At 38.6% G+C, this 14,357-nt stretch overlaps 1 protein-coding gene across 1 annotated transcript in view; it reads right to left on the bottom strand.

Moving 5' to 3' along the window:
- LOC122804338 (spectrin beta chain, erythrocytic-like) overlaps window positions 1-14,357 on the bottom strand; it is a 2,132,081-nt gene that overhangs the window by 1,548,619 nt on the left and 569,105 nt on the right. The window contains exon 2 of the mRNA XM_044074141.1: window positions 2,905-3,104. Within this exon, the coding sequence (XP_043930076.1) occupies window positions 2,905-3,055 (151 nt within the window). The 5' untranslated portion in view covers window positions 3,056-3,104. The remainder of the gene's footprint in view (window positions 1-2,904; window positions 3,105-14,357) is intronic.

Raw genomic sequence — 14,357 nt, 5'->3', positions numbered from 1 at the left:
TGCAAGATATACTTGTCCCTCCAAACATTCTGTTGACATTGCAGAAGAGGTTTAGATACCTAGATAGAGTATTTCTGATGCCATCTGATATGCTGATGTTCAATAAATCCATCAGTGCTGGGTTGAAGGATGCCTTGTATGCCAGGCACATGTCACCTCTTAGCACTCGGTATGATACAGAGTATAGTGACAGGGCTATGAGTCAGTCCAGGTAGGACATGTTGCTTAGGCCTTGTATCTTTTTAGTAAGGTATCTTTCTGGGCTTTCCTGTTGCTGCACATGTGTCTTAACATATACATGCCGGGGGGGCACTATACTCAATGACTGTCACTTGCCTAACGAAGACCGAGTAAAAAGGGACAATGACATCCCTAGATCTGGATGTAATCCCTTATGAACTGTGCAGTATAGAAGGACTTTCATACAAGAATGGACACATGTTGGTCAAAAAGTTAGGGCACTGTCCACAAAAGGTCCCATATCCCGAAAAACTGTGTCACCCCTTAGGGATGTATTGTCAATGTGGTAGTTCCCCTGGGAGTAGATGGCTTCTGAAAGTATACAATAATACATTTTTTTTGCATTTAGTTTCAGTCCATGACTTCAGCACAAGTTACTTATATGGGACAAATCTTCCTGCTGGATGGTAGAGTCATTTAGGGATTCAATGACTGTTCTTAGCAGTCACCTGCAAACGTAGTCAGCGGGAGCCCTTTGGTATTGGCTTTTACTTCAGAAAAATAGATGCCAAACTGGGGAGGTCCGAGCACCGTATCCTAGGAGAATCTAAGGATGACTGGTCTCTTTGTGGAGGTATCTTCCCCTATTACTTTAATTTCCTGCATCCTATCCATGAGCCAGTTAGCAATCCAGTGGGTGACATAGGGTTTAATCCCAGATAATTTAGCTTTTCTACTATCCCTGAGTGGGGAACTGTGTCAAAAGCTCTGGCCAGGTTGAGATATCCAGTGTGTATTGTTTTGCCTATATCCATTGCTTTGCTGACCTTTTCAAAAAGATCCACCAGGTTGACTACGCATAACTGGTTATGATGAATCCAAACTGAGACGGTCGAATTATTTGGAAATTCCCTATGCCCTGACTGATTAGTTCCATGCCAAGTCTTTCCATGGTTTTGCATACGAGACTGGTCAGACTTATGGGTCTGTAATGCCTGGGCCTGTGGAAGAGCCTTCCTTATGAAGTGCATTAACCACTTTCTGCCAAAGCATGCAGATAGTGGAGCCCTGTGCCTGTGGCTTTTTGCAGTTTTAAATCAGTGGACTACAATAAGGCCTTTTCCTTCTGAAAATAAATGACTTAATGCAGCCTCTTTTTAAAGCTTTATGCTACAGTTTTGACTTCCAGCCATTTTTATCCCCACCCCACATCATGAATATTAACATCAGCATCTTTTGAAGAGATCGTTTACCTTCTTCCACATAGTGTCTGTGCCTTTTCTGACATGCAGGCATTACTCTGTAACTCAGAAAATGCTGAGAAAGCCAGGCAAAAAGTAAAAAACATTGCAGCAAATACTTGTAACAGAATGGGATACACACAAGTATTAATTTAGTTATTTTATTGAAGACATTTTTGGTTAATAAAAGAATTAAAGAATAAAAGTGGTAAATTACTACTTGCAAGTTTCCCATAAAATGGCGAGCATTTTGTTTCATCAGCCTTATTCAGTCTTTCAGCCATTACGTAGTAGTATAAAAAGTCTTTTTCTCCCTTCAATTATCTGACTAGTCAGGCTTTGTTTTTCATGCCTCTCAGTTAATCAGAAATGCCCACATATTCCCTTTTCCTTTACTTTCTTATGGCTTTAAAAAGCCTGCCCAATAACTTAACCTATCTTATTCAAGCCACTTTTGACTCTGAGATCCTTAACCACTCACCCTTTATAAAATAAGATTTTGTCCTTCATCTGTAAGTGGCCTGTGGACAGCTGTTGTAGCTTTGCTTGTGCTACAAGGAACAAGGAAACATGCTAGAGTTTCTCTCATCTTGGCATGTACCAAAGTACCAGTACTGGAGAGGGTCTAGAGATAATTCACTGCTGACCCACTGGAAGAAGTTTCACAGCTGATCTGACCACTAGTTCAGGGAAATGTGGCTCTTACAGAAATCATCTATACCTAAACTTCTGAACCATCAACTTCAGCAGCACAGTTTATATACAGTGGTCAGTTGTTTTCATCTTGGTATAGTCCTTCAGTAAAGTATATACTGATAACTTAATAAATAATTTCTTTATTGGGTCTGTTGCCTATTTGTTTTACATGCCATTATTTTTTAATTCTTCAGTATACCCTAAATCAGAAAAGCACTCCACAGAAATTCACATCAGCTTCATGCCCTCCACAGAACCTGTCATCACATCTACCTCCCCGCAACTATTTTCTCTTTGTTGGTTTTGTTGAGTTTCACCAATAAATCCAAAAAGCAGGCAAACAAGGAAAAATTGCGCAAATAAACCAAAGAATGAACCTGGATGCCACTGTTCAGCGAAACAATAAAGCCACGGAGAGAAATGTAGGCAGACTTCCGTTTAATAGTAAAAGCCACAAAACAACAAAACACATAAACGTATTCAACACTTTGTTTTCATTTCTAGCACTTCCTCAGATGTGGGCTGTCACAAACCAATCCACTTCATTACTTAGACTCCTTATACTTTTTTCCCCAGCTCTTACCTCCTAGGTAGGATGTCACTTGTAAAACTCTCCTTCAGGTAATAAATGTATCTTTTCTAGTCTGAGAGATGCTGTTTTTCATGCATAATAAAATAAGTTGAGTCTCTATTGCAATCCATAATGAGACTAACATTACAAATCAGTCTTATAAATAATCAGACCTGACGCACATAATGTAAAGTGCAAGGATTATTATCACTGTACCTGCAAGCGCCTTAATCCTGGAGCGTTCAAAAAGCCTTGCAGAACAGTTCTCATTGTCCACTTCATCACAGGAGACTTCCCATCGTATGTTAACCTGACTGTATTGCTGCTGGATCTCCACATTATCAAACTCAGTAGCTGTTGTTGTCATTTTAGTTTTTCTCTCTGCAGTTCCTTCTTATTGACTTGTACGCAAATGTCTGGAAATAAATAGCGACACGTTACTACTTTCTTGTCCACTTACAAACTTTACAGCACTCTGAGCTGAAGTCAGACACTAGTTACATATAGAGATTTTTAAAAGCATCATATCTAGAACTGACCTTTTTATGTTCAAGTCTCAATTAACTTTGTTTTCTTTAAGCCACACATTAACCGAGGGCAAGCATTCAGTCTACTAGGCAGTTTAATTACATTGAGTTTGTTCCTCTTCTCTTACAATGAAGAATTAAATTAAATACAGAGCACAGCAATTTGACTTAATTTAAAATATTGTGGAGAAATGCTCCGGGTATACAAAAGTTTAGTTCTGCTGTTACTGTGTTTCTAAAGACGTCATAAAAATTGTGTCTAAAACAGAGACATAGTTAGGGTGGGGCAAAGGGGCAGCTGCAAATAAGAATCAAAAGTTGGAGCCTACAAACATCAGCGTAAATTATTTATTCAAACTATAACAAGCAAAGCTTTCAGGTGAAACAACCCTTCTCAATGCATACATCACAATTAAATCACATCAGTCGTAAATACATGATAAAAGACATCCCTATTTTAAAGATGTACATTCTCCTTTTAACACTAATAAAATTCAACTGACCCCTCCCCATCAGACCTTGGTTTTGAAACAGAAGTTGCAGAATTAAATCGGATTATTCATTTGAATGCTGATAAAGAACCTGGAATGAATTCAGCAGTTAGTATTAAACCACTATTAAAAAAACAAACAAATGAATTTATAAATGTGTACCTGGCTGCCCCTTCTATTTATATTTTTTGTATTTTTTGTTTATTTTTTGTTGTATTAATAGTTAGTATTTTAAATGTTTTTATTAGTGTTATAAAGTAAGTGTATATCTTTAAAATAGGGACATTTTATCATGTGACTTGGACTGAATTATTTAAGACTGATGTGATTTAACTGTGATGTATGCATTGAAAAAGGATGTTTTACCTGAAAGCTTTGCTTATTATAGTTTGAATAAATAATTTACACTCATAAGCTCCGACATCTGATTCTTATTTTAACTGTTTCTACTTGTCATTGAACTTTTGTCTTGCAATTCTCTATTTGTTGTTTGAAAGGGGCAGCTGCCCCAGGCACAAGCTGTACGGGATATGGTCGATACTGTAAAAGATGCAGTGATTACCCTATGAAAAAAGCAGTGTTAACCTTTAAGTAGTCAATGTTGTTGGTCTTTGCAACAGTTTGGCAAGCAATCCATGTTAGACAAGAATGGATACATAACAGATGTCTTCTATTGCTAGACTGACTAGAAGGTACTTCCTTAATTATATACAGAAGTGTGATCTCATGTCAGATGAAGTGACAGTATGCACAAGGGTTGCAGGCAGATTAGCAGGTTTTTGTTCCTTAACCTTGGTTTGTCTTGTGAGAGGGGGACGCTGCTACCTAGGATGGTACATTACTGGTATAAATTCCTTTTCATCTTTTACTTTAGACAAATCAGTCATTCACTAAAAACTGCAAAAAAGGCCCAGCCAAGCTGGACTCTTTACAGGGTAATAACATTGGTATGTCTACAGCTAATGGGGTTTGGCTTCATTGGCTTGAATGTACCCATAAAGACTTAAAACGTCTTAGGCCTTCAGAAGCCATGTAGCTGAAACACTAGTATGACTTAAGGTGTCATTTGCATATAACCCATGGACATCCACTAAAGGAGGTTTAAGGTATTACACTGGGTTGGCTCTAGCTTGGCTAGGTGTTTCTTGCAGTTTTTGCTGAATGGTCAAAGCAACTAAAATATAAAGGTATATAATGGAATTGGATAGAGTGATCTCTATGTATGATTGTGATCATATAAAGCCATAACAAACCACACTGCACAGTTGCTGCAAATGAAAACGTATATGATTACTGAGGTTATATTCATTTCTACAGGTGCTGAGGAAAGCCATACCTTGCAGAGTGCATGAGTAAGCAATACCACCCAATCTTAAAATGCTAAAACTATTTTCCAAAACAGCTCTCACACCCTTACTTTTTCAATGAAAAAAAAAATGAATCAGATTCATTTCTAAATGACCACCCCCTCCCATCAGAAAGAAGTGCAAGAACTGACTGTGTGAGTTCTAACACTTCAGAAAAATAAACTCAAACAAAAAATTTCCAAAACTCACTGTTAAATGTTTTAAAGTAGTTTTGCAAGACAGCATTGCCCATATAGATCAATCACTGCATCCTAGAGTTAGGAACACTCCTAGCACAGTAACGTCAAATGGAGTACAAACTGAACATATTCGCTGTTCCAAGGATCATCTTGGGGTCTTCTAAATTAATCAGGCACACTTTAAATATGCGACAGGAGATGGACAAGAAAAGCAACCCTTTTACTATTTATAATTTGCGTCTATTACTGACAGTATTAATCTACCTTTTCTCCATTACTCTACAAGGCTGTATTTGAAAAATGATTGATAAATTAAAAAAATAAATAAATAAAAGATTATAAAACAAGCAACAGTTACAAAAATGGTATCTGGCCTAGAAAATATATACATTCTCTTTACTCCAGGGACTGCAAACCAGAGCTTGCATATTTACTAAGTGGGGGTGTGGAGGCTCTGCACCCCTGCAAATCCTGTCAAGGGAGGCTGTGTTATTCTTCTGTTCATGCCTCTCAATTTCTTTACTCAGGAATACTGGACAAAGCCAAAAATAATGGAGGAAAATGGCCCAAAATTGGGGACAGATTTTTAATTATTATTCTAATTCACAGAAAAGGTCAACAGATCAGCAATTTTTCATCAACATGAATTTTGGAAAAATAAGTATGAAACTCTAACATATGTAATTATTTACTGACTGTAACCCTCAGTGGTATATGAGAAAATCAAAACATTTGGGAGGGGCAGGGCACAAATATGAGGCAAAATCAAGGATGTCCTGCAAAATCAGGGTCATCTGAGAGGTATGCTTCTACAAAGGACAGTTTGAGCAGACTACAAAGGCCTTTAACAAAACCAGGGCACATCCTTCATCTTTTCAAAATGAAGTGTTTCAGTACTGTCCAGTACAGTCCTTGAAGAAAGAAGTGGTACACATTTTGATCATAAAACATCTAGGCAAAATGGGAAACAGCATTTAAGAAAAACATTTGTCTTAACTTCAGAAAGATGCAAATATGGGATTTTCCATCTGTATTTCAGGTCTCCCAGTAACTAACATTGGCTACTTCCAAACTGCTCAATGCACCTTTTATCACTTTTTTCAAGTTCTTAATTTCATAGTTCCAGTTCTCAAGATTATGGTTTGTTGGTCATTTAAAAGCTTGCATGCCACTTTCCTGGGTTTGAATTTTCTGTCACCATTGCAAATCACCTAAGGATATTTTAAAGATCTGCAATGAAACAGTATTCTAAATTAAGTACTAGGCTAACTGCCCATATGGGCCATTTTAAGCACAGCCAATTTCCCTTTCAAAGGTGAGAACCATGTACCTTGTGTCTGTGAAGTAAACACCTTAACCATTATACCATTTCCCAAACTGACATATGTTAGGTAAGTCTGAAAACTATTGCATACCTAGCCAATAACCACAAAGTGACCAAAGATGACAGTCAAACTCTGTATTTTGTGTCGGTGATGAAAACACCTTAAAGTTTATGCCAATCCACAACCTTTATGTTTAGTGGAAGTCTATACTAAAGCAATGGAAGTGTTTGGAATATAAACTTATTTCTAGTCCTGGCATTGCAAACTACCTTTTCAAAACTAAAAGTCAGCTCCATCAGTGTTTAGACCAGAGGATGCATAAGTTAAAAAGCTACTACAGCATTAGAGTGACTTTTTATATTTTACACATAAATAAATAATGTACACAAAATTTAAAGCACATTCCTGTAACCTGCCTTATATCTATATCTATATCTATATATATATATATATATATATATATATATATATATATATATATATATATATATACACACACATATATATATATATATATATATATATATATCTATATATATATATATATATATATATATATATATATATATATATATATATATATATATATATGTATATATACACACACATATATATATATATATATATATACACACACACACACACACATACACATATACATACATAGGGCACCCGTGGTTGGGCAAGCGGTTAGCATTGCCGCCTCACAGCAAGAGGTTCTCCGGTTTGATCTTCGGCTGGGGTGCCTTCTGTGCATGTCCTCCCTGTGGTCATGTGGGTTTCCCCTGGGTGCTCTGGTTTCCTCTCACATCCCAAAGACATGCTGTAGGTGGATTGGACACTCTAAATTGGCTCTAGGCGTGAGTGTATGCGTGTGTGTGCCTTCTGTGGAAGGTTGGGCACCGGGCTGGTAACTCGACACCGTAAAAACTCCACTGCCAATCTTGAGCGGACAAGGTGATTCGCTGTGGCGACCCCTAACCGGGAAAAGCCGAAAGAAAAAGAATATATATATATATATATATATATATATATATATATATATATATATATATATATATATATACACACACACACACACACACACACACATGTATATATACACACAAAAATAGATATACACACACGCGCGCGTGCGCACACACACACGCAGACACACACAATTGTGTGTACGTATGACTGCACTGAGAGCACCTTAGCTAAGAATCTGTCTGCATACCACATCTGCCACAGATTGTCCTTCAAATTGTTGCTGTTTCCATTCTAAACCTGGCAATAATGTAGTACTGTGCAGTATAACTTGTATTCATAATCTGTTTATGCTCACAAGTTATGCTTCAACAGTGTATTACACTATCGTCCATTTTACTACAACACAGCTGTAAAATACTGGCCTGCATATCAAAAATCTATACAACGCTTTTGGCCACTGATGGACTTTAGTTGGCCTAGGTGGCAGGTACAAGTACCACACAGGACTAAGAAAACTCTTCATAAATTATAATATTATTAATACTTCTATGAATAGAAATGCCGAAGCTTATTCAGTGAAACTGCTGGGAAGTTAAATAGGTATTTTGTAGCTCCCATAACACCAAGGCACACTGACTGAACTCCTACAGGGAGAGTGATGAATTCATACTGCTGGTAGGCCATGGAGTACTTGGCTGATTTTCATGCAACACATACTTTCTACTACAGCTGACATAGCTGAATTGAAACTTAAAGTAAGTGTATCATTTATTCAGACTTCGTATGGTATACATGTCAAACCATTGTGGCAAGTTCACATGCAGCCTACACTGAGCAATGATTTCATAATGCCACAGTGCAAACTGGTGAGGTCTGCGGTGGGAGTGACAGATGTGTTTAAGGTGGAGGTGGGATTACATCAAGGATCAGCTCTAAGACCTTTCTTATTTGCAATGGTGATGGACAAGTTAACAGACGAGATCAGACAGGAGTCCCCATGGACTATGATGTTTGCAGATGACATTGTGATCTGTAGTGAGAGTAGGGAACAAGTGGAGGAGACCCTGGAGAGGTGGAGATATGCTCTAGAGAGAAGAGGAATGAAGGTCAGCAGGACTAAGACAGAATATATGTGTGTTAATGACAGGGAGGATAGAGGAATGGTGAGGATGCAGGGAGTAGAGGTGGCGAAAGTGAATGAGTTTAAGTACTTGGGATCAACAGTTCAGAGTAATGGTGAGTGAGGAAGAGAGGTGAAGAAGACAGTACAGGCAGGATGGAGTGGGTGGAGAAGAGTGTCAGGAGTGATTTGTGACAGACGAATACCAGTAAGAGTGAAAGGGAAGGTCTACAAGAGGGTAGTGAGACCAGCTATGTTATATGGGTTGGAGACAGTGGCATTGACAAAAAGGCAGGAGTCAGAGCTTGACGTTGCAGAGTTGAAGATGTTAAGATTTGCACTGAATGTGATGAGGATGGACAGGATTAGGAATAAGTATATCAGAGGGTCAGCCCAGGTTGGAAGGTTTGGAGACAAAGCCAGAGAGGCAAGATTACGTTGGTTTGGACATGTGCTGAGGAGGGATGCAGAGTACATTGGGAAAAAGATGCTAAGGATGAAGCTGCCAGGTAACAGGAAAAGAGGAAGGCCTAAGATAAGGTTTATGGATGTGGTGAGAGAGGACATGCAGGTGGTTGGTGTGACAGAGCAAGATGCAGAGGGCAGGAAGAAATGGAAACAGTTGATCTGCTGTGGTGACCCCTAATGGGAGCAGCCGAAAGAAGAAGAAGAAGAAGAAGATAGTGCAAACTGATAAATTCCTTTATTTATTTATTTAAGCTTGTTTTCTGGGGTAGGACACTAATAAAACAATAACCAATTAAAGGCTCACCATAATGTAACAAAACAATGCAGAATATACAAATAACAGTGGTTTACATTTATGAGTAACCACTGAAAATATAATAAGCATATACATAGAAAATTCAACAGACTAAGTATATGTCCAGTTATGTAAGTGGAATAGAAAAGGAAGAATAGAATGGGGGGCATGGGATACTTGGAAGCATATGTTATGGGAGTGTAATTGGTTAACCTCTCTTAAAAGGGAAATGCAGAATTTATGTGATTTACTATAGCTGGGCAAAGTATACTTCTGAGCAGAACTGTTCTTAATAGGACTACACCCCAATACACCATCATTACATTTAGAGTTTAACTTCTAACAGTTAACCATGTTGGTGTTAAAAGACAAATAACCAGGTCCTAGAAATCTAAGGGCACACCCTGAATTGTTTTTTTTGTTTTTTTTTTGGGGGGGGGGGCATTTTGTTAGAAATCAGATCCCTAGTGATAAAGGACAGGAGATGGTCAAAATCGAGGAAAGAATAAAAGCAAAATGTGGACAATGCGTAAACTTAGAAAGACAGGTTGGAATGTCAGTAAGTACATACGTTCTCCTCTCCCCCTATCTCTAAACCAGGTTTACAGAATACAAATGAATAATATCTGTGTGATAGGATTGTTGTGGGTGACAAACAGCCAATATCACCAGTTAGGACAGTTATTTCTACCGCTCCTCTAATTTTGTGTAGGCAAATACATCAACCAGAATGGTCAATTTAAATAAGGTGAACCATCTTTATAATTTACTCTTGCCTGCATAGTTTAGCTAAGGGCATGCTAATATCTGGATATTTGATACTCACTGTTTGGTTAATTTTTATTTTTTGAATTTATTTATTTTTGCTCTTTTTCTTGTCTTACTTTAGTGCAGCAGATATGTTTTTAAACTACCACAAAGTTGTTTAAATAAAGTTATTTGCAAAAAAAAAGTATGCTCAATAACTCATTAAGTAGTACTGTCTGCACTGTCGTTCGATGAGGTAACAAGCATGTTTGCATATAGCCAACTGAATGAGCAAGAAATTTAAACTGGCAAATGATAAATTATTCCCGTAGAAAGATTTGGTTGTATCCACATAAATTTCAGATGTCTGTAGACATCTATTCAACATATAAGTTATCTCAGTTACAAAATGCAACAAAGACAAATGGAATAAACTTATTCTATTTGTATTCAATAGTGTCTTCTGAGCATAAAGGATGGGTTTGTTCTGACAGCCAACCTTTCCTATGGAAAATCAAGTATGGAGGTTGCAAAGAAAAGGGGGGACCTGCAACTCTTAACACTCTTTTGGCAGAAGTAATGGCTGCTAGAAATAAGTCATTCAGGAAAGAAACTTCAGACTCGCAGAAGCAGCTGGTTCAAAAGGTGGAAGGGTAAAACATGGAGTAAATGACAAAAGTGTGGACAGGGTCTCAAACAGGAGAAATAAGGTGAAAAAAAGTAGTGTGTGTATTTGTAGATGGTAAGGAAGGCAAGTCAGAAAGCATGTAGTTCTGAAGGAAAACTGGAACTAGCAGCCAAATTAACTGTACTAGAACAACAGCTCAAATCAAATTCGAATATCTCAGGCAAAAGCAACAGAACCAATGAGAGGCTCTAAGGAGTGAAGCAGTGCCTTGCATGATAAAACAGAAAAAAATGTTTCTCATTATTAATGGAACTGGTGAAGCCATGCTGTTAATCTAAAGAAATGGAAACCTGAGTGAGGCTTGCCTAAAGAGCATAGCAGAAGCACCCTGAAAACTCACTGAAAAGTTGTTGTTTTTTTCAGAAAAAATGGACTCAACAGGAGGAAAAAAAGTTTGTGCAAACCAAGACAATAACTCGTCTTGAAGTTTTACTTTCTGGATGAATTTCATTATAATAAGAAATTGGGGGGAGGTAGAATAAAGGAGTCTAATTGGCCATTTGTAAGACAAAACATCCTTGGTCTGATCCCCAGTGGATAATCAGGGAGCAGAAATTGGGACACTTGGTATCTAATTTAGATAATGATGAAAACATGACAAACACTGGTTTGCCCTAGAAATAAAATATTCTGCTTGTCATCGATAGACTCAAGAACATTTAGGATGCAGAAGTTGAGTCAGTCTCAAAGAAAAATATACTTAATTTAACTGGTTATCAAAAAAGCTGATAGCTCACTCCAACATTCGCAGCCTTCCTACATACTGGGTAGGAAAGCACTCTTACAGCTTGTTCACTCTCCCTGGGCAAGTGCCCACTTAGCTCATTCATGCCGAGGGATAAGGGCCAAGTGTACCAGGAGTGGCACTGTCAACCAAAGGAAGGATTGAGGCATTTGATTTAAGCCCATCTATTCCATGTGAGTGCTCAGTGGCATTCAAGGGATTAGTATGCAACAGGCCTTTGTGATGAGCTGGCAAGCCTCTGCATAAAATGTTCAGTTGGTCTTGCCATCTTGAATATTAGCAGCTCATATGACTTCCAGTCTACAATGGAGATTCTACAGATTCTACTGCAGACAGTGTGATTCCAAGTGCATGCCCCACCCCTTCCTCCAGAGACAGGTAAAGCAGACAAACTAGTCATTTGTCTTCGTCCTCAATGCCAATTCCAACAAGTATCCAGACTACTAATTAAACTCAGGTCACATGAGTCACAGTAAGGGCTTTATTCTTCTACCCCCAAAGTGCAGGCTATTCCTTCCATTTTTCCTGACATACTAGACAGCAGCCATTTTGTTTGACTAACCAGACAGGAGAGCCTCAAGTAGGGAGTCTTGAAAGGCCAGTGATACCAACAGACATATTTCATTTTCAGGACATTTATTTGAAGGTTAAAACTCCCGACATGACCAGGTGCCCTGAATCATCTGCTTACTGTATCATCCCCTACAACGAAAAACGTCCAAAGGTGCAAAAATGAGAGAATCAGGATACCATCCACAATCGACTTTATTGTAAAAATATGTACACGCACGTAAAAGCATTAAAACCATCCCCTACAACCCTAGAGAACAAACATCCATAATGAATTGTGCCAGAGGAGTCAAACTGGAATGGACACAATCACAACATTCACTGAAGATGTGAATAACAAGCTTTGGAGATTTGAACAGGGAAGGAAAAAGGCTTAAAAAATTTAGAAAAAATAGGCCTCAACTTTCCACTGAAAAACTTTCATGCAGAACCTGGCATGAAGGACCATAAAATCTGAAACTGCTATAATGTCCAAGGCTCTGAGACAAGTCTCAGCTGGTACAAACTGAGCTTAGCAAAAAGATGCAACTATCCATTGTGGGCAAAGTATTTTCTCCTACTGAAGGAAGGCTCAACAACAGGAAGCAAGTGTCAAAATATCATCTTGTGGAAATCAAAGACTGAACCAGAAGTACATGAGCCTTTGAAATGGTTGTCTTATTACCAGGACAATGAAAATTTTGAGTAGAGATTCCATTACACTCAAGGCCTGTCCTTAAAAGGGCAGCAAACAGCCAGTCACCTAGGTATAGAAACACCTTGGCTCCCCATAGTCTGTGTCGAAATGCTACTCTGGACATATACTTGCTGAATACCCTGAAGGCAGGGGTGAGAAAAAGAATGGAATGGTTTTAAACTGTTCATGACGGACTCCCAACATGGAAGTACAGATACCTCCTGCACTCTTTGCCTAAGATGCTTGCCTCCATATAAAGTCACCCAACTCCTTCTAAAAGACAAGAAAGACTAGCCTGCACCATGACCATGCAATAGGTTTCTATTTGGACAAAAGTGTTTAGGGTGATGAAATCTACTTAAGGCCTGATGATATTTACTTTGGCATCAAAAAGAATATGGAATAAAATCCTGAGGGCTTCCAGCATGGCAGAGAGTTAGAGCACAGCAAAAACACATACCCTATGCTAGTCTACCAATAAAAGCAAGCTACTCATTCCATTCGTCCACAAACCCTTTTTCCCATTTTTCCGCATGGAGTCAGGGTGTCACTTCAACAGTGACAATCATCTAGAGCCAAGGTTTACACTGTTGGGTGCCTATTTCTGCCATGGTAGTTCTTCCACAACACACACTTGCACACACACTGACACCTATGGCCAATTTAGAGTATCCAATCCACCTTCTGCATGTCTTTGGAATGTGGGATGAAGCTGGAGCACCTGGAGGAAACCCATACAAACAGAGGGATGCCTTGCAGGCTCCACACAGGAGGCACCCTAGTCGAGAACTGAACCCAGGAACCTCTTGCTTTGAGGAGACAACACTACCTGCTACACCACTGAGACACTCTACAAAATCATTCATTTAGAATTATTTTTTCAATCATATTCAGGTTGTGGTGTATCAAACAACCCAAATCTTATGTGAGCAAATACAGTCTGATGAACTTTGTGGTAATTGATCTTGGCCAGTTTCAAAAGAAGGGAGAATCACTGCTTCCTGGCCAGAAGGGCATCACCACCATTATTCCTTCGGAACCTTTAGAAGACCCCTGGAAATAAAAGAATGGAAAAGCATAGAGGAACATTCTTATCCATGAGAATGAGAAAGCATTTGTCTTCCAGGTCTGTCTGCAAGGAATCAGAAGTTTGTTCTGAGAGGAGTCAAACAAATCTACTTGAGGTGTTCCCGCATTTGGATCAATTCCTGAAAGACCCCCAGGAACAGTTTCCATTCATGAGGGTCTGCTCTGGGCCTGCTTAGCCTGTCTGCAGCAATGTTTGCTCTGAAAGAATGTATGCAGCCTGAAGAGTCAAACTAAACAGAGTTGCTTCCTCCTAGCCTACTACAGCAAATCAACAAAGGAGCCAGTATATTTGACCCACCTGTTTATGTAGCACATCACTGTAACATTAACTGTGAAAACTTGCAGAGGTCCTGGAGACCAAAAATTATTCAGTGTATTCAAAGCATTTATGACTACTAACATCTCTTTCA

This window comes from Protopterus annectens, chromosome 6.part0, assembly GCF_019279795.1.
Source record: "Protopterus annectens isolate FY-2018-M chromosome 6.part0, PAN1.0, whole genome shotgun sequence".
NCBI lineage: Eukaryota > Metazoa > Chordata > Ceratodontiformes > Protopteridae > Protopterus > Protopterus annectens.
The sequence above is the reverse complement of the archived record's forward strand: the minus strand, read 5'-3'. Positions and strand labels throughout refer to the sequence as shown.